General features: G+C 36.9%; 1 protein-coding gene across 1 annotated transcript; it reads left to right on the top strand.

Annotated features, from left to right (window-relative positions):
* The first annotated feature begins 431 nt into the window (after positions 1-431).
* C13H2orf73 (chromosome 13 C2orf73 homolog) lies at positions 432-25,552 on the top strand. Its single transcript, XM_036873829.1, has 5 exons — positions 432-457; positions 3,934-4,141; positions 10,304-10,457; positions 24,184-24,299; positions 25,145-25,552. The coding sequence occupies exons 1-5, from the start codon at positions 432-434 to the stop codon at positions 25,511-25,513; spliced, it is 873 nt and encodes a 290-aa protein (XP_036729724.1). The 3' UTR covers positions 25,514-25,552.
* Positions 25,553-26,404: the final 852 nt, after the last annotated feature.

Genomic DNA, 26,404 nt, shown 5'->3' with positions numbered 1-26,404 from the left:
TCTGGAGGGCTGGCGAGGCAGGGATGCGAGCAGCTCAGCCCCCGGCGCCAGAGCCAAGGCCGCGGAGGAGGCTCCGGAATCGCCCCTTGCTGATCCCCAAGGATCCAGTGGGCCCTGATAAACACCCCGCCCGGCCGGATACGGGAAGGACAAGTTCAAACGCAGGGTGTAGAGCCTTGGGCGGGTCCGGCAAGTAGACCCTGTCCACCACCCACGCCCCGCCAGCCGCGCGCGCGCGCCCGCTGTGGACCCGACCGGGTTACTGCGCCTGCGCGCTCCGGGTCCTGCCCCCCCCCCCAAGACGCTTTCCGAGGCCTAGTGCCCAGTGCGCTGTCGCTTAGCAACGCACAAGTCACTGTCGCGGTTCTCCGCGCGCCCCTTCCTGGCAGGGCTTAGTCCCTGGTCTTCCCGTGAGGCTCCTCATGGAGCCCATGGAGGGAAAGAAGGATAAGCAGCAGTAAGTGCTGGTCTTTGTTTTTCTGTTTCCCCTTCCGAAAAATGTTTTCCTACTTCGGGGGAGGGTTAAGTGAGATACGATGGTCTTCGGGCCATCGGGGCTTTTCCTCTGCCAATCCCCTTCCCACCTCTCATTTCTAGTATGGAGCGCAATAATACTTTTAAAAACGCACTGTTTACTGGGCACCTACTATGTATCAGGCACTTTACATGCATAGCTTGGCCTAAAATTCTTAACGTCATCTTGAATCATCCACTACTTCCCACACCCCACATGAAATTTATTAGCAAATTCTGTAGGCTTTACCTTTAAAATATATCCAGGATCTACCACGATTCATCACTTCCACCGTCATTACCACCCTGGCCCAAGGACCAGCGTCTCTTACCTGCATCCTGCAGAAGTCTTTGCTGCGCCCCTCGCCCCTCTGCAGCCTCCTCAATGCAGTCTTCTGAGTGGTCATTTTACAACGTAAAGTTAGATCACTGTTCTCCCTTGGCCATTTCTGAGGAAAGGCTAAGGCTCCTACAGCGGCCAATGGGGTCTGCCAATGTGCGCCTTTGCCTTACTTGGCCTTGTCTGCTCCTTGCCTCCCTCTCCTCCAGCACTGAGGCCTCCCTGCGCCATCTGCAGTGATTTTCAAAGTGTGGTCCCCAGAACAGCATCAGCATCACCTGGGCGCTTATTTGAAATGCAGTTCTCAGGGGCTCCCCTCCACAGACATACCAAATCAGAAACTCTAGAAGAAGGGCATGATAATTGAGTTTTAACAAGACCTCCAGGTGATTCTGATGTACCCTAAATTTTGAGAACTATTAAATCAAGCAGCTTGTTACAGCTTGTTATGGTGTGGAGCCAGGGGTATGTGCTTCCAAACCTGTATTTTTGTCACTAAAACAGTGGTTCTCAAATTTTAACATGCATGAGAATCACCTAGAGAGCTGGTTAAAACAGTTTCCTCGGAACCTGCCCCAGAGATTATGATTTAGTAGGTTGGGAATGGGACCTGTGAATATGTATTTCTGACAAGCTGACAACTGATGCCAGGGCTGCTACTCCAAGAACTACGCTTGGAGAAGCACCGTCCTGAGGTCAGGTGCTTCTGCTTCCAAGCTTTGGCATTTACACTTCCCTCTGCTGGAATGTGCTTCCTTAGATATCCACTTAGCTCTCTCCCCTCTTTCCTGTCTTTTTTCAGTTGCCACCTTCATAACTGAGCCTCCACCTTATCTAAAAATGCCACCTACCTCCCATATACATGCACTTCTTTCCCCTATTCCCTGCTTTAATTTTGTCCTTAGTACTTAACACCATCTAACAAACTATATATTTTACTTTTTATCTCTCAACTGCCTTACCCCACTAGAATGTAGGCTCTGTTTCTTTTGTTACTCCTCTATCCTCAGTGCCTCAAACAGCACTGGACACATAGCTCAATAAATATTTATTGAAAGAATGAATTATTTAATGTTATTCTCACATGTCTCACAATAGCTGTTATTGTCCTTATCATGCAAAGGATTGGAAACCAAGGCTCAGATAGTAAATGGCAGAGCTGGGATTCCAACCCAGGTCTGACTTATTTCAGAGCCCGTTAGTATTTTTAACTGTGCTTTCCTTCTAGTAAGAGATTACTACAGAACCCTATATTTCACGTTTATGAGTCAGTCTGTAGCCACTCACACCACAGATCCTTCATCAGATGAATGCATCAGTATGTGAACAAATAGCTGCGGTCCTTTCCTTAAGGCCTGATTCTAGTACAAATTTATTGTTGGGTTACAACTATGAGAAGCAGATGGAAAAAACTGATGCCAGAAGTCTACAGTGATAAATCAATTAAGGCCTTTAAATAAATTCATCTCTGGAAAGATAACAGAAAAACCTCCAAAGTAATTTACACTTTACCAGTAATCATTTTTTCCAAATCCTTTGCAGAGAGCAACTTCTGCTGGGATGCAGAGAACTGAAATCCAAGGGTACTGAATGTTGTGTGTGTTTTGGATGAGGGTTGGGTGTGTACAGCTAACACAAAGCCAGAGTGAAAAACTAGTCCAGCAGATTCACCAGGAATGTGTAAATAGTATAATGCCAATCTGTTTACCTGCAACAATCAGGACACTTGTCCGGATGTTGGGTACATAATGATGAGTGAAACCCGATCGTCACCTTAATGGAACTTATTGGCTTGTACAGGATTATTTGTAGTGCTTACTAGAACACATAAACAAAGAGTAGGTACATAAATGATAAATCATAGTTTGTGTTATGAAAGAAATGAACAAAGTACTAAAACAGAGAATACATGGAGTGGGGAGGGGGAAATCTAGGAAAAGTTTCTGAGGAGATGACTTCAGCTGAGACCTGAATGGTAATGAGCCAGCTGTTCAGGGAGCTGGGGAAGAGCAGATGCCCTGAGGGGAGAGGAGACTGGTGTGTTCCAGGAACTGCAAGTAGGCAGGCTGGCTGGAGAAGGGAAGGGAGAGAGGCTTGAGTGGTTGAAGAGATTAGCTGGAGCAGGGTCACACAGGGCCTCAGAACTGCGATAAGGAGGAAGTGTTTTATCGTAAATGCAGTGGAAAGCCACTGGAGGCTTTTAATTGAAAAAAATGACATGGGGTAGAAGAGATGGACCTGCTTTGGTTTGAAGTAAGGTAGGGCCATGGACAAGGCTAAACAGAACTAATCACTTTCTCTATAAATTTCGAATCTTATTCACTCACCTTCCATGGGTCAGGGCTTTGATTTTTTTTTAATTTCTATGTAAAAAGAATCTAAATTCAAATATTTTGTTCTTACCTTTACTTTTCAAGTATGAAAAATTTTAAAATACTCCTATTACTCCTTATTTAAAAGGAGAAAAAATTTATAACTATTCCTTTTAAAATATTTTTTAACATTTAAAAATTTCAATAATTTTTATTTTTGTTCCAGGGTAGTTATTAGAAGCAAAAAATGATGAAATTGAATTAGCTGTTCTGATGTCTGCACAGTGGTCTTTTCCTGAAAAGATAAATAATAGTGCTCATTTGGTAGCTTTTATAAGTTTGCCAGGTGAGCCTTTAAAATTAAATAGTTATCCTTGTCCAGATAGCTAAATTTACTAGGTAACTAACTTTTAAAGAAGATGAGTTAAGATTAGCATGTAACTTAGGCACATGAAAAAATACTGTAAACATAATTTGTAAGAATGATCAAATCACTACTCTTTCTTAACTCCAAGCAAATGAATCTGTACACTACATTGGTATATGGTAATAAATAATCACTATTAACACAAATCTCTTTATCTTTTATATAATTTCGAATGAGAGGATACCCTCCCAAATTTTAATTGCACCAGCCCCTAATAGTTATTAATAAAGCCTAAATTGTCTTGATACTTGAAATATATTTAAATCTAATTTTATGTAATTATGACTCAGCACTGAAATGCTCATTGGATAAATGATATACTATTTAATTCTGTTTTTCAGACAGCATAAAATAGAAGATGCTGGTATACTGTATGTAACTGAAAAAAAAGAAGCGAAACATGAAAAAAAGCCTGGAAAAAGTATTCAACATTCAAAACCATGTTTTGGGAGAGGACATGTATATTATGCTAAATTCATTAACACAAATGTAAGAACATGCAATGAACCAGTTCCCTACATAGATCCCAAAAACGAGCCAGAAGATCAGGTTGGATTGATGTTCATTATTTACAAATATAGATTTAGATTCAGAAGTGTTTTGCAGGATAATTTTGTCACAGACTACTTAAAGGATATGACAGATCTCAGACTAATATTTTTTATAATCCAATAGTTAAAAGCAGTCAGCTGGAACTATCCTCGCTGATAATTTTGCATACAAACTATATATATAGGGAAGGAATCCAAATAATTGTTTTTCTAGATCGGGTCAGATTATAGTCACTCAGCGGTGCTTGCGGGGAGGAGGGGTTATTGAAGAAATCTCTAATATTGTATTTGTGACAGATAATATAAAAATTTCCCATGATACTCAGTAATTCAGATACTTTCTATAAAATAGCTACCATTTATTGAAAGTGTATGAAGTGCTAGGAATGAGCTAAGCGTTTTGTATAAGTTATATCCTTTAATCTACACAACTTCTAGGAGGTATTATTGGAAATAGTTTAGATGATAACATGCTCTAATATAGTAAATTAACATACCTGAGATTACATAGTAAGCAAATGTCACAGTCATGTTTCTGATCCAGGACTGTTGGTTTAGACAAATCACACTTTTATTCACTATCATATTAAATATATTCCATTCTTTTTTTTAGAATCAGGTTCATTGAGGTATAATTTATTGTATTAATTTCCTATGTTGCTGTTACAAATTACCACAAACTTAAACACTGGCTTAAAGCAACACAAATTTATTCTCAACAGTTCTGAAGCTCAAAAGTACATTATCAGTCTCATTGTCTATTGGGAGAGCTGGTTCCTTCAGGAGGCTCTAAGGAAGAATCCATTTCCTTGCCTTTTCCGCCTTCTAGAGGTTGCCTGCCTTGGCTCATGGCCCCTTCTTCAAAGCCAGCAACATACTATCTTCAAATCTATGACTGACTTCCCTGCCTCCTTCTTCTAAGGACCCTTGTTATTATATTGGGGTCGTCAGAAGAAGAGAATCTGGGATAATCTCTCTTTATCAAGATCCTTAACTTAATCACAGCTGCAAAGTCCCTTTTGCCATGTAAGGTTAGATGTAGTTGTGATTTAACTCAACATTTAAATGGAGATTGCTTTTTGTGAGCTCTCTTTACACTTATAACATCAACTGTTCTTGTCACAAAACAGCACACCATGGCCCTGTGTGTGAATGTGAGATCTTTTGGGGGCAGAAATTCCTGTAGTCAAATATGCTTTAATATCATGTAGTAAACCCTTACAAGGGCAGTTTTAAGGCTTTTTTGTTTTATAAACAAATAATTATTGAGGATTTAAAAGATATTGATAGAACATGCCTCTGGGGGAAATAAATGTGGTACAGAAATCCAGGTTAGTGAAGTCCTCATAATTCTTACAAAAGTTAATGAATGACTCTCCTGAGCTCTAGTTCAAGGCCAAGTTTAAACCAAACTGTTAACCCATCCTGAACCCCATAAGGAAAAGAAGCTGGTTTGAGAAGAGAATTATGAAACATAAAGAAATTTTAAAATAAATCTAATTTTCTCTTGTTCCTACTTTGTAGGTGTCTTGAAAAAAATAAATGTACAGAAGTGTTAGTAGCTGCTCTATCAACAAGACTGGGTGATAGCAGCAGTAGAATCTTTGTTTATTAGTGCTCAAAGCTCCATGAGTCAAAGACCTTAAATAGGTGGTGAAAGTGAGTCTGAAATGAAGTAAGAGGATAGGTAAGAGAGGTTCACAGTGGCTGAACAAGGAGGGCTGAACAAGGAGGTACAAAGACCAAAGATGCATCACAGAGCTAAGTGTTCACATTGGGCGTGGAGTGAAGGGAATGGTCATATTTAAACAAAACTAAACCACCCCCTCCAACAACAACAAAAAACCCTTAAATGTACTCATTTCCAAGTACCCAAGGAGTAATAAAGAATGCTCATTTCACATATCTGTAAACTTTGTTCTTTTATTTAAGATGACAGTTTTCTTTTTAAAGGTTAGCTCGGTTTAAAAAAATTAACTGGCTTATAGTAATACTGACTTTAAAATAAGAGTAAAGAAAATAAAGTTGCCTAAATATTTCAATTGACATATATCTGTTGTCTTATGTATTTTGCTAAGATAATATCTTTAGAATACCAGATTGGTCGGTTTTATTTATTTACAAGATTTTTAAATGAAATAATCAATTATACAGTTCTACATAGGGACATAAAATTGGTGGTGCTAGAAGAAGTAAAAAGGAGCTTTAGCTCAGTTATTTCCAATGAAAACTAATTTGGTTGTCTTTGTGTTTTTAAATATTGGTAAATATTGATATTTCAAAAAAGATTATACTGGGTCAGTATTTTCCAAAATGTATTTTTTTGGAGCACTAGCCCTTGCCTATGTGCTCAATAAAATAAAGTTCCGAAGTCAGATATGTTTTGGAAAACCTGTAATTTTATACACACTTCTCAGAGCTTCACAATTCACATTAGTAGATAAAGGTTCTTGAGAAATCCTGTGGTAAACTTGTTTAACTCAGTATTTGTCAAATTTCTTTAACTATGGAAACCTCTTTTATATAACACCTGTTAATGTGCTGCAGAACCAGTGTTCCACAGAACACAGTGCAGGAGTAACTGTTATTGTGAATTGTTATTATGAATTGCTTAAAAAGAGGTATTTTTCAGCATTCTTTCTGGTCCACAACAAAACAGAGAGGAACGTAGGTAGAGTGTAACTCTAGTGTTTGCTATAACACAACAAATTTTTTACAGCCACTGAGCTCTACTAAAAATATATGATCCTCTATGTGTAAGGTGTTGTCATAAGTCCACATTTCCCTAGGAATCCATCAAGTATAATTTGATATCCACAGATCACCACACCACCACAAGCAGCAGCAGCCGTCTTGGCCAGGGTGCCATAGAGCTTGGCACACCACCTCTTATATTCTCTTAACTGGTTCCTCCAGGATACCCCACTTACTTTTTACTACATTTCCCCTAGGATTCTCCCTTAGTGTCCCAAAGAATGGAAGTAAGTGATGTTTACTGATGCATTTCTGAAGGCAAAGGGCTGACAGAAGTATAACATAGACAGTGCCTCACGGTGGTTTCCAAATGCGGCTAAGGGGCCACAGCACAATGGCTCTTAGGCCTTCCAGCAGCCGGGGTTATAGGGAGCCTGTCGTCAGGAATCACCAGGCACCTCCCTACCATGGAGCCCCAGTGACGATCATCCTGCGGCAGGAAAAGAGACAGGCTTTGGGCTGGAAGGGAGGACTTCATCCTCTCTCTGGGTACAAAGTTTTGGGGAACAACTCTTTCTGTAGGCAAAACCCCCTCTACAATCTGCAAGATGTGATCTGACCCCCAAAACCTAGGCAAAGCAATAACATAGAGGACCTTTCCCGGTTTGGTTTATTTAATCATAAATAATTCCACATGCACCTCTCAATCCAATGTAAGTGATGGTACACAGAGCGGTACATTTTTATTCTTGGTCTTTCTCTTCGGTGTGAGGTGAAGGAAAAAAAATAAGCCTCTGCCTTTACCTTTTGTCTTATAATCTCTCTGAGCAAATGCTTGGACCAAAAAGGCATGCACATGTTGTCCGGGTGCATACACACTCTCTTCCAGGAAGGAACCAGACTTTTCAGGCATAGGGCAGACTATCCAGAAATAGAAAAGATAAACACAACAGTTTTTGAAACTGTAGGATTTCATTCTCCTGAAGTGAAGATTCATCCAATTGACAACACTAGTCAGAACACTCACCAACTATAAGGGTCTTGAAGTCATCAATCACACCTAAGGAAAAACTGCTCATTATTTCCTTTATACGTATTTGTGAAACCAAAGAGACCATTTTAGTAAAATTCTAAACTCAAGTCTTCTTGAAAGGTGAATTATCTCTGCTTTAAGGTAGCTTTTGCACTACACTCTTGTTTAAGAAAAAAAATTGAAGTCTGCCAGACATCGTGGTTCACTTATTCCAGAGTCACTTCTCCAGTAACTTGGATGTTAGCAAAATAAGTTTCAGATCAACAAAAGAAGATATAAAGAGTACGCCTTAAAACCTTGTCATAGAGGATTTCTCGGGATATTTACTTAGAGCCTCTTTATTTTTATTTTTGAAATAAGTTAAATAAATTTGTGTTTATCTGGCTTTGCCCTCCACAGCAGATTTCCTATAGCAATGTAGCACAGAAATTAGAGGCGTGCACAGACAAATGACGGACTGAATTGAGGCGGCTCTGCTACCTGTTAGTGATATACCTTGGGGAAGTTACTTTATCTCCCAGCAGTTTTCTCATCTGTACAGTGGGTGTACCCACCTCATAGAATTGTGATGAGAATAAGTGAGAAAAGGCCTAGACCTTGCAACGTAATAAGCACCGTGGTAATCATGGAGTTAGGAAGAGCTGCAAGAAGCAGGCACTCTGACAACAGTAAGACGTGACTATTTTGAGCCAGAGAGTGAGAAGACACCATCTGTGTAGTGATATGTTCTAGAATTCCTAGGATCTACATCAAGTAGATGTAATTCACCTTTAAGTCCATTCTGAAAAATGAGGCATTGGCTGATCTTTCCTACTCTCCAAAATTCCCCACTTCCTACATTTCTTTGATTTCTGCAAACATTCATTTTTACCCCTGGTTACAGGTTGTCATTGGCCTAGAAACTGGCCCTCATTTCCAGTTGCAAAGTGAGTTCGGACTCCGTCTTCATCTGTGCAGGGCTTAGTGCTCTCTTTGGTTCATGTCCACCCCATCTTTTTCAGTTTGAAGATGACTTCCCTGAATGAAGAACCTAAAGTTGAATAGCTCTGACTTTCAGCTCTAAGCAGGGTACTCTTCTCCAAATTCTAAGCCTTTCCTTGATTTCTTGCTACAACAGAATTTTTTCCCACAGAACGCCCTATTTTTGCTGCTTGGTATATTTCATGAATCTCTTCTAAGCTTCTTGACAGTCTCCTGACAAGCTGACTCCATTAAAGTGTTCCTCCTTTGAATCTGATTTTGTGCACCGCTTGTACACACACCTGTCTCCTTGAAAACTAAGCTCATTTGAAAGCTAACTGCCTATGTAGCCACACAAGTTTCTTTAGATGCCTCCTTCTTTTTATATCAATGTAGCTTCAATTGTATTTTCAGAATTTAATTTATTAGAATCTCATATTTCTCCACCTTGAATCATATTTTAAAGTCTCTGACAATGCAATCATAGTTGATCTTTTAAAAGGCTGATCTCTTCCCTTAAAGCCCCAGGTAGGTGTTGGAACATACCCAAGGTTACTTTCATTCTCTAATATCGAAGGACTCTGAGGTGTCAAGTTCCCTTTTCCCAAGGTTCTCTTCTACCTGATCAACCAGATTAAAAAAAATTCTTTTAGTCAGTACTAAGTTGAGTAACAATTCACCTCACTGCTTTCTGAACTTCTAAGAGATCAAACGTGCTAATGAAGAATCTTCATTTCCTGCATACTTAGTTCAGGTTTTATTATCAGAAATTCAGTAACATTGGAGATACTTCTGCTTAGAACAATGTTTCTCAAACTGAATCATTAGTGAGTTATAAATCAATGTGGACTGCAGCCAGCCTTATGAGATGAAATAGAAAAGTAATATAATAGAAAAATAGCCAAGTGCACTGAGTGTAGTAAGAATAAGTATTGTTTTGTGAAACCTCTAGTTTTATGTATATGTATGCAGTGGGTGCTCTTGCATGACATAAAATGTATTTCATGGTGTGGGTCATGGACTAAAAACTTTGAAAACCACCATCTTAGATGATAATACATTATTTGTATTGCCATAATGAAAAGTATAGAATATAAGTTTTAGATTAAATCATGTTTACTATATACATATGCATACGTGTGTACATATGCATATTTATATATATATAAATGGTAGTACAAAACATAGAAACATAACTATTTTGTTGATTTTTACCACTCCATCTGTTGATAGAAGGTAGTTTAAGAAATTAGCAGCTGTATTTTAGCTACAATTATATGACAATGCATTTTTAGGTGCCTCTTAGGAAATACAGTCTTTGTGAAAATATATTTAGTCCTAGATTGCAGAACTCTATTTTAGTACTAGAAAGTCCAATAACTTGTTGAATCAAATTACTGAGCATCAAACACATGAAAATGAAAATGTCCTACAATATCCAATTTTGTGTTTCCATTTTTTTTTTCCATGAAGGGTGACTGGTGGTCACATGGTAAAGGACTGGAAAATCCCTTCCAACCACCTTATGACACTAAGAGCACCCAGAGGAGTGACTTTAAAAAACCAACATGTCCATTTGTTTCTCCAGTCAAGTACAGCAAGTTGCTAAAGCCTTCTTATGGAATAGGTAAGGTTAGCAGTTCTCCACTGTCTCAGGTTACTGCTATCAAATTAAGATGTATTAGATGTGCTTGCACCTCCTGGGAAAATTAGTCCTCTACAGGAGTTGAAAATACACATGCAGCAAGTACAGCCCTTGACAAGTTTGTTCCTTGTCCCTTCCTAGTGGATAACTTAGCTCCAAATATGTTTAATACAGCAAAATAAAAATTGTAATGATCATTGATAACACCAGCTTCCAAGTCAGAAATTTAGTAGCATTCTGCTCATTATTGCCAGCAAACTTTAAAAATTATAACTGTTAGGCAACACTATAGGGCAGTATTTTTCAAAGTGCGCATTGAGGGGCACTGGTTTTTTTGGGGTTTTTTTTCCCGAATTTTTGAATTTTATTTTTTTATACAGCAGGTTCTTATTAGTTATCTATTTTATACATATTAGTGTATACATGTCAATCCCAATCTCCCAGTTCATCCCACCACCACCACCACCACCCCCCAACGCCGCTTTCCCCCCTTGGTGTCCATATGTTTCTTCTCTACATCTCTGTCTCTATTTCTGCCCTGCAAACTGGTTCATCTGTGCCATTTTTCTAGGTTCCACATATATGTGTTAATAGTATTTGTTTTTCTCTTTCTGACTTACTTCACTCTGTATGACAGTCTCTAGATCCATCCACGTCTCTACAAATGACCCAATTTCATTCCCTTTTATGGCTGAGTAATATTCCATTGTAGGTATGTACCACATCTTCTTTATCCATTTGTCTGTCGATGGGCATTTAGGTTGCTTCCATGACCTGGCTATTGTAAATAGTGCTGCAATGAACATTGGGGTACATGTGTCTTTTTGAATTATGGTTTTCTCTGGGTATATGCCCAGTAGTGGGATTGCTAGGTCATATGCAAATTCAATTTTAGTTTTTTAAGGAAGCTCCATACTGTTCTCCATAGTGGCTGTATCAATTTACATTCCCACCAACAGTGCAAGAGTGTTCCCTTTTCTCCACACCCTCTCCAGCATTTGTTGTTTGTAGATTTTCTGATGAGGAGCACTAGTTTTTATGATGTTTATAGCTACTGCTCAAAACACAGGGGAAGTCAAATAAGTTTTGGAAAAACTGAATTTATAAAGTTAAACAGTTTTTTTTTTTTTTTTTACTACAGAACTCTTAAAACCCTTATTCTAAGCATAAGCATAATGAATTTCCAAGAAGAGGAATAAAGAATGCTATGTTTTCCCAATATTGACAACTTTACCTTTTTTCAGATCATCTCACATGACTGGTATCCCACAAAACATAATTTAGGAAATACTGTTCTATACAGTATTCATACATTTTGAGATCTAAAATTTGTTTTACCTGACAATGTCATTATAATAATCTAAGTCTTTCACATTTATTCAAGTTGTATCTGTTTCTTAACCCAGTACTACTCATCTCTACCGCAGGAGTAGAATTTTTAGCAAGTCTTAAAGAAGTGCAGGATCAAGTCCAAACAAAAATGTATTTATTGAATACCCGCTCTGTTCTCACCCCATACAAAAGTTCACAAGATAAACATCAAATTTTCTGAACACGACAGTAGGCAGCGAAGGATTACTTTTAGACGTCAACAGTCCCTCAGTTTTAGCCTTCTGGCCTCTCTGATTGGCCAGTCTAATTAAGGATACAAAGGGCAGCTAGATTGAAGGCCAGGATATTAGAAAATGGTCATATTTAACATGATTTCCACCTCAAGGGTGGTAGTTAATAGGGAGGGCCTACTATTAGATAGTCTATAACAATGGCGTCTCTTTTAGAAAGGTAATAAAGTTTCCAATTCTGATTCAAGATGGTAGACTGAGCACAAACATCTAAATCCCCTGCCTCCCAAGACCCTATTGAATGATAGCAAAGCAGTCAACCCATAAAGGACCCATAAAGGTGAAAAGAATGGAAGGAAGAGCTTTCTGGATTTTGAGAAGGAATGGAAGACTGTTGATGGATAAAAAAGAGCACAGAAGCAATAGCCTAGGATATACAGAAGGAGATGCAGTGAAGAAGAGCCAATCTGCCTGAAACAAAACAAAACAAAACAAAAGTATCTGAAGCCTCAGTCAGCAGACAAAGCATAACAGAAACGGGGGAGGGGAGAATCAGAGGGTTATTTGAAAGTCTGTCTCTTAAATAACTGCTCCAGTCATGAGCACTCTACCCTCTCCCAACATTAAGACTGCTAGAGCCCATTGTCTCAGCTAGATGTCAACTACCACACTAGTTACTTTAGTATTTCAAACTGGTCTCCTATCCTATTCTTAATTTATGAATGGACAACCAAAGATTAGAATTATGCCAAATTATATATTTTTTAGGTCTGGAGGATAAAATCAAGGAAATATCACAGAGCATAAAATAACAACAACAACAAAACCTTAGAAAATATGAGAGAATAAAAGCAAAATGGAGAATCAGTCTTGGAGGTCCAACTTTTCCGGAGCTCCAGAAAAGAGTAAAAATGAAGGCGAGATAATTATATCCACACATAACATTTATTAAGCATATACTGTTTGCCAGGTACTTTATGGAACTTTCTAAATGTTTACTCATTCAATTCTCACACCAACCCTATGGCATATAGTAGTATAGTAATACTATTAATACTCTCATTTTTCAGATGAGAAAGCAAGCACAGAGTTTAAATAATTTGCCCAAGGCTACACAGCAAATAATTGGTGTTTGAACTTAGTCTGACTCTAGTACCTGTAAATATAACCAGTACTCTACACAGCCTCTAGAAAGATAATAAGAAGATAGTTTGCCAACATAAAGAAGAGCCATTGAAAGGGTCTACTGAGTGTATCTAAGTATGAAGGGAAAAAAGATACACACCTATACATCATTATGAAATTGCAAAATAATAATTATAAAGAGAAGATTCCAGAAGTTTCCATTAAAAGAAAACTAAGTCACCACCTAAGGAGTAAGTATATGGAATCAAGCAACACGGATGGAAGAGCACAATGGAGTTAATGTCTCCAAAGTTCTCGGGGGGGGGGGGGGGGGGCTTCCCTGGTGGCGCAGTGGTTGAGAGTCTGCCTGCCAACGCAGGGGACACGGGTTCAAGCCCTGGTCCGGGAGGATCCCACATGCCGCGGTGCAACGAAGCCCGTGCGCCACAACTACTGAGCCTGTGCTCTAAAGCCCGCGAGCCACAACTGCTGGGGCCCGTGCGCCTAGAACCCATGCTCCGCAACAAGAGAGGCCACTGCAATGAGAGGCCCGCGCCCCGCAACGGGGAGTGGCCCCCGCTCGCCGCAACTGGAGAGAGCCCAAGCGCAGCAACAAAGACCTGACACAGCCAAAAATAAAAAAGTTCTCAGGGGAAATCATTTTTAACCTAGAAAAGAGGATTTATTTGACATGTACACTAGAACCTTTTTTTTCCCCAAGTGGCACTGGTCATTGGACCCACTGAGAAAGAAATGTAGTCCTAGCACAACATTTGGCTCTTAAGTGAACAAAATTCATGTAATTGTATTGTAAGTGCTATTTAGTAGTTAACTTTTAGCATCATTCTATAGACACAATATGGAAAATTTTAATATGGTTACAGATCAGAATTATGTTATCAGCTGTAAGAAGAAAAATAAATATACAGTTGACAGAAGATGGGAAGTAGAAGAGGAGAAGGGTGCTAATATCACTATTTAACATATGAGTCCTCAAGAGAGACTACCCAAAATAGATGAAACACGGAATAGAAGATTAAGGCTGAAGTCAAAGGAATTAATACAAGTACCAATTTCTCTCTCCAGCCCTGGCTTCTTTCCTGAGCTTCAAGCCTGCATATCCAACCAACTACTTAACATCTCTTCCTGGATAACTAATCTCCTTTTCAAGCTTAACATAGCTAGAATAGAACATTTCATTTCTCCCATCCAAACCTATCCCCCCCATCTCAATTAATGTCATTTCTATTCCCCCAGATGCTCAAGTTTTGATACCTAGAAGTCATTCTAAAACTCCCTACCCTCTACAGCCAATCCATCTTGACACCTCTATCTCCAAATTCTATCCCAAATTATCTTACCAATATAGTGAAGCCACTACTATCCTGCTTCCTTTCTTCCTCCTCCATAATGTTTTCCACACCATCGTCAGACGGATCTTTTAAAAACATGAATGACATCACTCTTCCCCTTTGGAGGCTCTAGCTACTTCTCACTGTTTGTAGAGTAAATTTCAAATTCTTTGCCATGGCCTACATGGTCCTATTTGACCTGCCAAATCTACCTAACTCTCCTATTGCTCCTGATAGCTTGGTATGGGGATTTAGAGAAGGGGCACATAACTCAGACCAAGGAGGTAGAGAATACTCTCTGAAAGTCATGCTTGTTTCAGAACCAGTTTATGCCTGTGTACTTGTTACCGTATTTCTATAACTTAATTACATATTATAAATTAAAATCTGAGTAAGAAAAAAAGCAGTTGTTTCTATAAAATATTCAAAGTTGAATACTTTACAAAGACTTGCTAAAAGGTTAATCACTAACTTTAAAAATGCTAATTAAGCATGGGTAAAATAACTATAAAAGAGCTAGAGTGAATTTTTTAAATCTTGAAAGACGCTGTACTCATTTTCCTTCAGATGCATCCTTAAGTTTCCATTCTGTGTTAAAGAAACGGAAAATAAAAAGGATACGTTAGGGGTGTGGTTTTTGCAAGAAATACAAAGTGGAATTCCAACCAACAGACACTCCTCAAAGAAAATGCCTTTGCATTTCAATAAAATTTTGGTGAATGAACTGGTTAAAGGAAAATAAGTATGGTTTACATAATTTTCTATGATTCTTTGCCTTAACTGACTTTTTTGTTAACTAACCAGTCAGGTCTCAGTACTTTATCATAAGGAGCAGTTGTTTCTTCTCTAGTTCAATAAGGGATGTGGTGGAAGATGAGACAGAGAGATAGGCTTTGTTCTAGGATGATCAGGCACGGCACGGCCATTTCATAAGGGAACAACCATAATCAGTGTCTGTAGGTCTGTCAATTTTCCCTTAGAGGAATCCTCCAAGCCTCTGCCTGGAGTAGGGGACAGAAAATCTGGGAGTCTCTCAAACAATCTTCAGTTTACAGCTTCAACTTGTACCACTTCCCATGCTCCCTGCCTCAGAAGCTTCTGATGCCTCCAATTCCCCAGCCTCACTGGAAGGCTGTGGCATGAATCGGCTTGATTTTCACCCCCCCTCCTCCTCCACAAGCCCTTAGCTTCCAGTTTACTGGGCTCTACTCAACTCAATTGCCACTTATCCATCTGCTTTCCAGCTTCCAAATTTGTTAATATCTTTGCTCACATTTAGTTCTCTTTTTTCCTTAAGGCTTTAAGCCCTTTTAATTTCTTTACTATCATTGTACTATCTTCTTCCTCTCTCTCTCTGTTCTTTTACTGGTATTTCTCATTGCCAAAATCATTATTATATTCCAGGTCCTACCACTATGCCCAGACTCAACAAATATTTACTGATTAGTTTAATGATAATTACATATTATTCAACAGATTAAAGTCATAATATAATTTTAACTAATATACACACCACAATATAAACCTGCAATTTATTCATATTTTAGATGGTGTTTGGATACTAGATGAGAATGATATTTAAAAGAAAATATTTTATGTAACATTTAAAAATATGTATATAAACTAGTCTGTATATGCCAGATTTTTAATGTATATATATATATGTGTGTGTATACATATATGCATATAGGCAGAAAATATATAAACATGCATTAATAGCAAAAGTCATCTCATAGTCATTCTGTTCCATCAGCCTACTTAATTACGCCTGGTTTTTGGCATTTCAGCAATGTCATCTTGTACTGATAATGAAAGTGCCCTTTATGTCTTGTACCACCACACAATTTCCTGGCTGCCATCCATGGTCATTTCAACAAACGGCTATGCTCCATCATATCTGAGTTCCTGTAAGAATGAGTGTTCACTTTTGGTTTTATATAATAAAACTTTATGAATTGGAAAAGCTGATCTAATTGGTAAGGGAGGTGTTTCATACTTAAATAAAACTTTGGCTGTTTATCAATTACTTGATATTTTAACATTCTTTAAAATTATGAATTCAGATACGGTGCTAAAAATATTTTTCTAAAATAGGTTTTAGTTTGTGTTGCTTCTTTTGCATCAAGGTATAACATAACAATGATTTCTTGCTACAGTTGTATTCAAGTTTCTCTTTTTCACTGTATTGTGAAAATCTGTACTGTTATTTTTACATTAATAATCCTTTTATGTAAGATGAAAATAAATACTACTTAGAAGAATGGGGTTTCTAATAGAAAAATAATACTGATGAATGTTTTTTAAGTAGATACAAATGAAAAGTTAAGAAAATTTCTCAAAACAAAAGCTGCTAAATTCGCATCAATATGAGGAGGAAGTTGTGTGTTTGAATAAATCCTGGCTTTGTTGATAAAATATAGATGGCTAGACACCAACTTGTTTGGTGTATCCTTGTTTGGAAAATTCCTATTTTAATTAGAAGTTTCCAAGAAACAGAGAGTGGATTTCAAACATTCTTCATAGACTTTGGCTTACTTTTTGTAAGCCTCATCTAACAAGGCTTCTTTTAAGTAATTATTTTGGGTCCAATTTGAATTCTTAAGTAGAGTAACCACTAAGAACTTGAATATCTTCTTTGATGTTTTCCCACTTAGATGATCTTCACTATTGTGGGCTTCTTTAAAAATCACATATATTTGCATAAATGAACATGGTAGTTATGTCTACTTTTAATAGGTATAATGTCTGGGTAAGGAACTTCTTTCTATAATAGTTTAGATTACCTTTCTTGCCCCTTTATTAGTCCCCATGAAGATTTTTTTTAAGTTATTATTTTCAAGATTCTGGGAGGTTCTAGATCACTATATAAAAGATGATTCATTTTAATTGATTTAATTGACTTCCTTCTGAAGTCTTTCTGTTTGTTATCGCGTAACAAGTCACTCCAACATTTAGTTGCTTAAAACAACAATCATTTTATTTGCTCATGATTCTGCAGTCTGGGCTGGGCTCAGGTGGGCAGTTCTTTGGCTGTTCTTGCTGGTGGGCACTTGAGTGGCTGAATTTAGTTGGTAGGTCGTCTGGGGACTGAACTCAGCTGGGACACTGGAATGATTGGGCCTCTCCTTCTCCATTTGGTCTCTGCGTGTGGTTTCTCCAGCAGGGTAAATGGAACTGGCATAGTATTGCTTCTGCCACATCCTATTGGTTGAAGCTAATCACAAGGCCAGTGCACATTCACAAGGAGACTGTACAAGGATGCGAATACTGGGAGGCCTGATTCTTTGGGACCACCAATGTAACACCTTACTTCAATGTCTTTAAATAGTCCTTTCCATGAGAGTTTAGGAATGGCCAACTCTTCACTTTTCTTTGTCTGAAAAGGTCTTTAAATTGCCCTCACTCTTTAATAGATGAAAGTATAGCTGGGTATAGAATTCTAGATTCATAGTTACTTAGCTTTTACACTAGGAAGGTATTATTCCATTGTCATCTGTATTCTATTGTTATGTCAGGTCTGAAAGCAGTCCAGTTGTTAATCCTTTGAAGGTAACTTGTTTCAGTAGAAGATTTTTTATGTTCTATGGGGGTCTTTGCATACAGAAAGAGTTATTTATATTTATTTATGGTTAAATTAATATTCTAGTTTTAACATTATAAATTTAAAAATATTTCTTTAAGCCCTTAATTTTTAAATATTGTATAATATTAGAATAGTAAGTTTCACTTGTTCTTTGATGTTTAATTAACTCAGCTTGAACAAATGAAATACTCCTTAACAATGACTTATTTACAAACATAGTCAATTAAATTCCATTAATATTTTAAGCTGCGTTTGTTGATTTAATTATATTCTGTTTTCCTCTTAACACTTTAAATACCTAACAAGGAAAACGTAGAACTTTGACAATCAAAACCTTCCCAAACAATTAAAAAATTCTTGTAAATCTAATAAATTAAACCTATAAATATAGTAAATACAGATATGTCAAACATTTTAATACTGTTTATAAACTTAATCATATTTCCCTAAAACTGTCAACACTAGAAAACTATTAGATCAAATTTTCTTCTGACATATTATATAACAAATTATAGATTTAATTGTATTTGCTTTATCATCTCTGCATTTAATCCCAAACCTTCCCAAAATTAAAAGACTTACTGAATATTTATTTTAGAAGAACTGTGTTGGTTGGTAGAATACTGGTTTTGAATATTAGTAAAGTATTAAATTATTTGTTTTGAAAAAAAGTTACCCTGTGACCAATCTTTATTTGTTACCCTATATGAAAAATATGCAATATACTATTTGTATTAAATCTAGTTTATGGCGAGGTATTTTTGTTATCATTACAGAGGGCTTTTAATGATGGTACAGATTTTGCTCTATGCGTTTCTCTCACTAAGACATCAATTTGGTAACTTAAATTCATCATACTTTAAGTTTTCCTCACAGTAGGTGGATATGCCCTGTGTTGTCCAAGGATAGGTTCCTGTGTGGGAAATTGCTGGCATTGGATTTTAAGCAGGTAGGAGGCATAAAAGTTTCTAGTTTGGGTCAGCTTCTTGTTTGCCCCAACTATTATTGCCATTAAGGGCAGCTGCCCTGTTAAACAATTGCCCTTGATTGTTTTTGACAAATGCCTTTGGGGGAAAGGCTATTTACACTAAGAGAGGCTGAGTCATCGTCTATAAAGACAAGCCCTAGGAATGGAGTTTCCAAAGAACTGCCAGCCAGGTTAAATAACAATTCTTTGAGTTCATGTTTGTGGGAAGATCCAAAGCCAGTGGTTCTTTACAGTGGCTGCTAAGCTTCTTGCTGATTTTCACCATAAATTCAGGGCTGTTAGTTTCCAAGGCTTATGCCAAGGTGGGGAGAGGGGCATGAAAACTGGGCCAAAGGCCTGCTTTTATTACAGAGATTAAGCCATTTTTCTTCAATAAATGCTTCTCAGATTGTTGCAAGCCTTTGGTTAATTTCCAAAGTTCTGAAAAAGTTGATTTTGATTATTTTTGCCAATGTTCTCATTGCTTTTATGGAGAAGCAGTTTTTTTGGAGGTTTTTACTCTGCCATTCCCACTGATGTCCTATCCCTTTTAGTTTTCATGCTACAAATATTTTTTCCCAACCTATCATCTCCGTTAACTTTGCTCATGGTGTACAGAAATAAATTTTGATGTAATCAAGTTTATTAAGTTTTCACCTATGGTTTGTGCATTGGGTGTTTATGATGAGTTTTCCTACCCTTAGGTCACAAAAATATTCTCCTACGTTTTCTTCTCTTGGTTTTATCATTTTACCCTCCATAATTATGTATTTAACTCTATAGCCCAACTTTATGTGCAGTATTAAATAGGGAACCTATTCCATTTTTCTCCATGCAGTGAACAAGTTTTCTGGATGCCATCTACTAAACAATCTACACTTCCGTCATTAACTTGGGAGACCTCCTTAATTGTATGTTAGGGTTCCCTATATGAATAAGTCTGTCTCTGAACTCTCCGTTACATTCCTTAGGTTAATTTTCAGTCCTTGGATCATTACTAAAATGTTTTAATGATATAGATTTTTAGCTTGTCTTAATATCTGATAGGGAAATTCCTCATTCTTTGCTCTTCCTTTTCGCAGTTAAGCTCTCTATTTATGGACCTTTATTTTTCCATTTCAACTTTGGAATTTATGACATTTCTCAAAATATCCAGCTAGAATTTTGATTGGGTTGTGTTGACATTATAGATTAATTTAGGAAAAACTGTCACCTTTACAGTAACATACTATCCCGTCCTATCTAAGGGAATGGAAAGTCTATTCAGCTCAATTTTTGTCTTTGAGTTAAAAAATTTTCTCTATAGAGGTCTTGTGAAGTCTTACTTTCTATAAACTTTATACTGTATAGTTTTATTCCTACAGGGACTGTATCTTATTTTTCCTTTTGTTTTCTAGTAGGTTATTTTTATTATAGCAAAATGCTTTTGATTTTTGTACACTTGTCTGCTTGCCTTGCTACACCCTTATTCTCATTATTGATTCTAGTGGTTTTTCTATTCAGGTAATTATATTACCTACAAATAATGACAGTTTTTTCTTTTCCGTTGCAATCATTATACTACTTTTTTTCATTTTTTATAATACTCACCAGAATCTCCATTAATATGTTAAACAGTAGAGTTTTAGTTCTGAGTTATAGGTGTAATACTTATTTTTCTGTTCTTTAGTCATTGTCTTTTTAAGGAGGCAAAACGTTTTGTTATTTTCTTCCATATACCTTAGGCACCCTCCTTGATTTATTTCTATTCTTATTTGAGTTCTTCCTCTAGAAATTTTTTGAAGTGGTCTGTTTATGGGGAAACATTCTGAGGCCTTCTTTGCCTCCCAATATTTTTAAATTTTGGCTTCATGGTTAAACAACAGTTTGGTTGGATATAAAAATTCCAGGCTTAAAGTTTTTTTCCCTTTAATATTTAAAAAGCATTAATAAGTTATTATGTGTCCAATGTTGTCAAATTTGATATAAATCTGCTTCTTACTCCTTTGTAGGTAATCTACCTCTCCTCTTTGAAACACTTAGAATTTTTTCTTTGTCTCAGATGACCTTATATTTCTCTATAAAGTGTCTTACATGTGAGTTATTTCTTATCTACCATGCAGGACTGGGAGGAGAGTGAGCCAAGTGAGAGGTCTAGGGTGCAAAATGTAAGGAGGCACTCACTCCCAGGATCATGCAAGTGCCTCCTTACATTTTGCATCCCATGAGCCTCACTTGCCTCATCCTACTCCTGGCCCTGCTACCTGTTTGGTAATCTGTGAGCCCTTTCAATCTGAGGTCTTTGGGCTTTCTTTAATTCTTATGTATTTATCATCCTTATTTCTTTAAACATTTCCTTTTCTCTGTTTCTTCTTCTAGGTTTCCTGAATTCTAGTGTTGGTATTTCTACCATCAATGTCTCTTAGCTTTTCTATTTTTATTTCTTCATCCTTTCCAGATTCCTTCTGGGAGAGCGTCTCAGTCTGATTTTCTAGTTCATAAATCTTATTTTTATCTCATCATTTCTACTTCAACTATTATATTTTTATTTCTAATATTTTACATGATTCTTTTTTATGACCTCTTATTCTTGCTTTATATTAAGAATACCTTCTGTACCTTTGAGTATATTTGTTATGCTTATTTTATTCTTGGTACATAGGTTCTAATAACTCTGCTTCACATAGTGTATATTTTAAATCTTATTGTCTTTCTTTTACAGTGTCTCTCTAGTTTATCTTAGGTCATATTCCGCAAGGGGAATTATCAGCCCTGTGTGGGCAAAGGCTAAAGACCAGGGTCTGGCTTGTGTACCTCTCAATGAATTTAAGGAAAGAAGATGAAGGTCAGGCTGGAGAGGGTCAGGCCTGACAAAACCAGTTTTGACCATCTCCATTTGTTGTCCCTATTTGAGACCAATCCTCTACTCAGGGCTCCACTCCTTTCCCCTTTAAACTCCTAAAAAGAGGCATCACCGAGAGAAAGCAATCTCTTGACATTTTTAATCCACCAGCACTGATAGTTGCTCGGGGAGTGCTGGAGAAGGAAATGCCCAAGGGGCTGCATGCATCCATTTTCATCAGCTCCTTACCCTGGAGGGATTTCTGTGCTGCTCCAATGTTACTAAGTTGACAGCACATGGCTAGACTGTTGCTGCCAGTTTCTGCCGCCCTGAGGCAAACAGTGATCTTCCCAAAGCAATGTGGGGGAAAGTCAAGAGCAGATTTTAAAAGCTCTCCCAACCTATTCTCTACTGTCTACATCTGATCTCCCTACCCTCCAGCCCAAGCTGCCAACAACCCTTCATGGCAGTTTACTAAACCCTTTGGTTTTCTCCCAGCATTTTGATAGTTCATCACATTCATGCTTCTCCTCTTCCATGGTTTCCCTTTTGTCAGGATGCAAAAGAGCTTGCCCCTTGCCTAACTTAGAAGTCCTGTTCTAATTTGACCCAGCATTCTAGAGACTTTATAAACATTGTCTTTAATCCTCACAGCTCCGAAAGCAAATTATTATTATCCCCATTTTAGAGAGAAGAAATTGAATCTCAGTGAAGTTAAGTGATTTGTCCAAAGTGACACAGCTAGGAAATGCAGTAGAGCTGGAATTTGAAAGCATGTCTATCTTATCCCAAAGCCCATGCTTTGGATACTCCATTAATGCCACCTGATTAATGCCTAAATTTAGAGCTGCTTCATTTTATTCAAAGAGTTATCAGACTATGTTCCTGGAAACACTAACATTCTGTGAGCCAGACCATGGTGTTCACCCCAAAACTGATAGTCTTTTCCGATTTGGTGGAAAAATATAACTTATGGTCAGAATTTCTCAACGTAATAGTTGTCCACAGATTTATGTTAAATCTTTGGCACCTGCTATCTTTTGTGTGCTAGCAAATCCTAAAAGAAAGGTAATGATTAAGTAGAAAATGAGTTTTGAGTATCTGATCTCAATTACAAATCAAGGAAATGTTATCAATTAGCATTTTTCCCTGCTAGCTAGAAAAGATTGCCATCTCACATTATGTAATATATAAATGTTGGAATAATTATCATTCTAGCTAGTAAAATTAGTTTATATCAATGTCTGAATATTGAATTGAATTCATGAATACTTAATAAATGTGAATTTACTAACATATTTTTCCTTCTTATATATCCTCCGTAATTTTAAAGTCATGGTTTTTCAAAATTAAATCTTATTTTTTAATAGTTAATACAGGCATAACAGTACAAAATTCAAATGGTACAATAGGGGAAAGAGTGAAAGTGAATCCACCTTTCTCCACCTCTGTCCTCCAGTCAGCTGATTCTCTCCCCCTGTAACAACCACTGTTATCAGTTTCTTGTTATCACTTCATAGATATGGTAGGTGTACATATTATCTTATGTATATATTTTTCCATAAAAGGGAGAAATTTTTAATTTTTTCCTTGACAGAATTTTATGTCACTAAACTGGGTGTTACTCTGACTCCTTACATAACGTTGTGTGCTAAAAGCAAAACTAAAGTGAGTTTTTAAAATTATTAAAAATTTTAAACATAGAGAAACCAATATAATGAACCCCTATATAGCTATTACACAGATTGAAAGATTATTTAAAAGTGATTTTAAAAGAATTTAATACTCTCACAAAGTTTCAGAGCCTTTGTCAATGGGAAATGAAAAGAATTGTGTGTTCAACTCTAAGTGCAGCAGCTCTGGAATCTTCCAGTTCATTTGTCAGTGCTAGCAGGGAGCAACTTATGCATAAATTTCTCAAAGCCTTTTCAGTAGTAAAAATAAGTTGACAAATAAATTGTACTTATGCTTTTCCTAATACTTTGGTTGGTATATGTGCAAGAAGCGGATTTAACAGTTGATTTTTAAAAGCCATTATTACATTAGTATTAGTTTTTAAAATTACTAGCAATTCCACATGTGGGGCTAATTTGGTTGTTTTGATTTGGTTCTTTTCATGGAGAAAGACTGATGAATCTATTATAGTATTATTTAGATGTGTTTAGGTAACCTTTCATACGTAAAAGAATTTAGTTTCATTAACATTTTTGATAAAGCAAAAATATTATGAATACTGATTACATTTCCATATACAACTCTTTTATCCTGACTTCACAAAATCTCTTTTTTTCCCCTTAGTTCCACTTGCCTCTCCTGATGCATCAGCAGAACTCCAAAAGAATTTTATAGAACGCATCTCTTTTTCACATCAATATGATGCCAGGAAAACACCCAATGAGCCCATCTGGGGAAAGGTGAGTCAGTATTTAGAATCAATTACTTAATACTTTATGATGGGATAGATTTATGGTAGAAGTCTAAGCCTTTCAAGTCATAATCATATTTCTCAAAGTTGATTTAAACAAACTAACATGATTATTAGGAGGATAAAATCTTAACCACATGTCATAGTCAAAACCAAAGAATGATGTCATAATTTTGGATCAGTCTTTGGAATTTGGTTCAAGTTATTAAAATCATTCACTTAAGGTAATATCAAAGCAACTTGCTAAATTTTTTGATATGCTTATGTATGTGTGTGGTAGGGGGATGCATATAAGTTTTATAATTTGAACAGTAATGTAATAGTCAATTGCTGGATTTTTTCCCAACTACAGATGTTTCTTTTCATATTTCACCATAGCTAATAATAATAACATTTCACAACAACTATTAGTTGTTGGAAGTAATAGACGTTTGTGATGCAATCATAAATCCTTAGGTCTATGAACTGCAGTTTCTATCGTATCCATAGCAACCTGCAGAGCAAGAAATGAAATTGGATATGAATAGTCTCATACAACTCAAATGACAGAAAAATTGAGAATGGGAGATAATGAGATGCCTCTCCTTTGACTTTCTGTTTTTCCCTTCCTGTTCATTTTCTGGTGCACCCTTGTTCATAATTTGTTTAAATGGTTCACCAATAATTATTATGCTGCCGTCTTCAGTTTTGAACTAAGGTGACAGCCAATGAAGAGGCAGAGAAATAAGTGCCTGCTTCAATCAGGACTTGAGCTAATACATGAACTCAGGTCACAGCTGCATCTTCCAGCAACTTGTGTGCCCTGGTTAACATCAACTTTGTTTTCCTTTCCAGCGACATGGAGTTTTTGTGCAGACAGAGATAAAACCAGGGAGGAGGCCAACAGTTCCTAAGAGAACAGAGGTATTACTGAATGCTCCAGGGTCATGCTCATCAGAACAGTCCAAAAAAACAGAGAAAGGAAACTCAGCGGAAAGCAAAATGATCTCACCCGGTCTCTGCCGACAAAATTCCCAGGAGTTGTTAGAGACTAAAACTCACTTATCAGAAACAGACGTCAGAGAGGCAGCCAACACATGTCCCAGAAGTCTTGAGAGAAGGGAGAAGATTGCAGACGTCTTTCAAATAACTGCAGTAAATGCTCTTCTCACCAGGCATGATCCTTTAAGTCCACCAATAAAAAGTCAGGATAAATCAGGATAAACTACCTTCTTCAAATAAAAACATAGTCCTTAGAATGTAGACGATTTCAGAATCATTATACAGGCCCTCACATTTGCTTTTTCTGTTATCAATAACCTCAAAAATGACAATTTACATAAATGGGAAAATGAAAAAAAGTTAATAAAATACACCAAAAATTTAAGTGTGGTCTCCAGTGAGTGATGGATATGAGACATATTTCTATGTTAGACTGTTGCTAGCCATGGCTCTAGAATCAAACTGGGGTTGGAATTTTGGCTTCACCACATATAGGCTGTGTGACTTTGGGTAAATTACTTAACCTCTCTAGAGTTCAGTTTCCTCATCTGTAAAATTAGGATAATAGTAACTTCATAAGGATATTGAGCATGAGATCATACACATTGATCAGTGATCAATGTAATCACATTATCACTATTACTATAATTAAAATTTCAATTTAAGGATAACATTCTCCTATAAGCTTGAATTCTCCTCCTTATTCTAAAACTTTGAACCCTTCTATATACAATTAAGAGTGTAAAAACTAAAAATCTTTCTCCCAGTACAAGATACACACACACACTTTTAATTGAAAGGCATGAGTACCTAGAATATCAAAATATTTCCTAAATTGATTTCTATTTTATTTAAATTATTTCTAGCACTAACTCAACCTTTGCTTTTTGGCAGAGTTTGGTATGGGTAATTTTACCAGTTATTCTATTTGGTACATTTTTTTGTGCCAAAAATGTATCTACTATAAGCTGTGTTATGTTGCACACAAGTGGAAGTAGGTGAAGTATTCCTCTGCTGCCCCAAAGAGTATTTACATGCCCAACAAATTTCCACAGGAACATATCCGTTGTACACTATTATCTGTAGTACTACAGGTGTATCTTTATTCCTCCA

The sequence above is a fragment of the Balaenoptera musculus genome, chromosome 13 (assembly GCF_009873245.2).
Source record: "Balaenoptera musculus isolate JJ_BM4_2016_0621 chromosome 13, mBalMus1.pri.v3, whole genome shotgun sequence".
NCBI classification, from domain to species: domain Eukaryota; kingdom Metazoa; phylum Chordata; class Mammalia; order Artiodactyla; family Balaenopteridae; genus Balaenoptera; species Balaenoptera musculus.
This window is presented reverse-complemented; position numbering and strand designations above follow the sequence as displayed.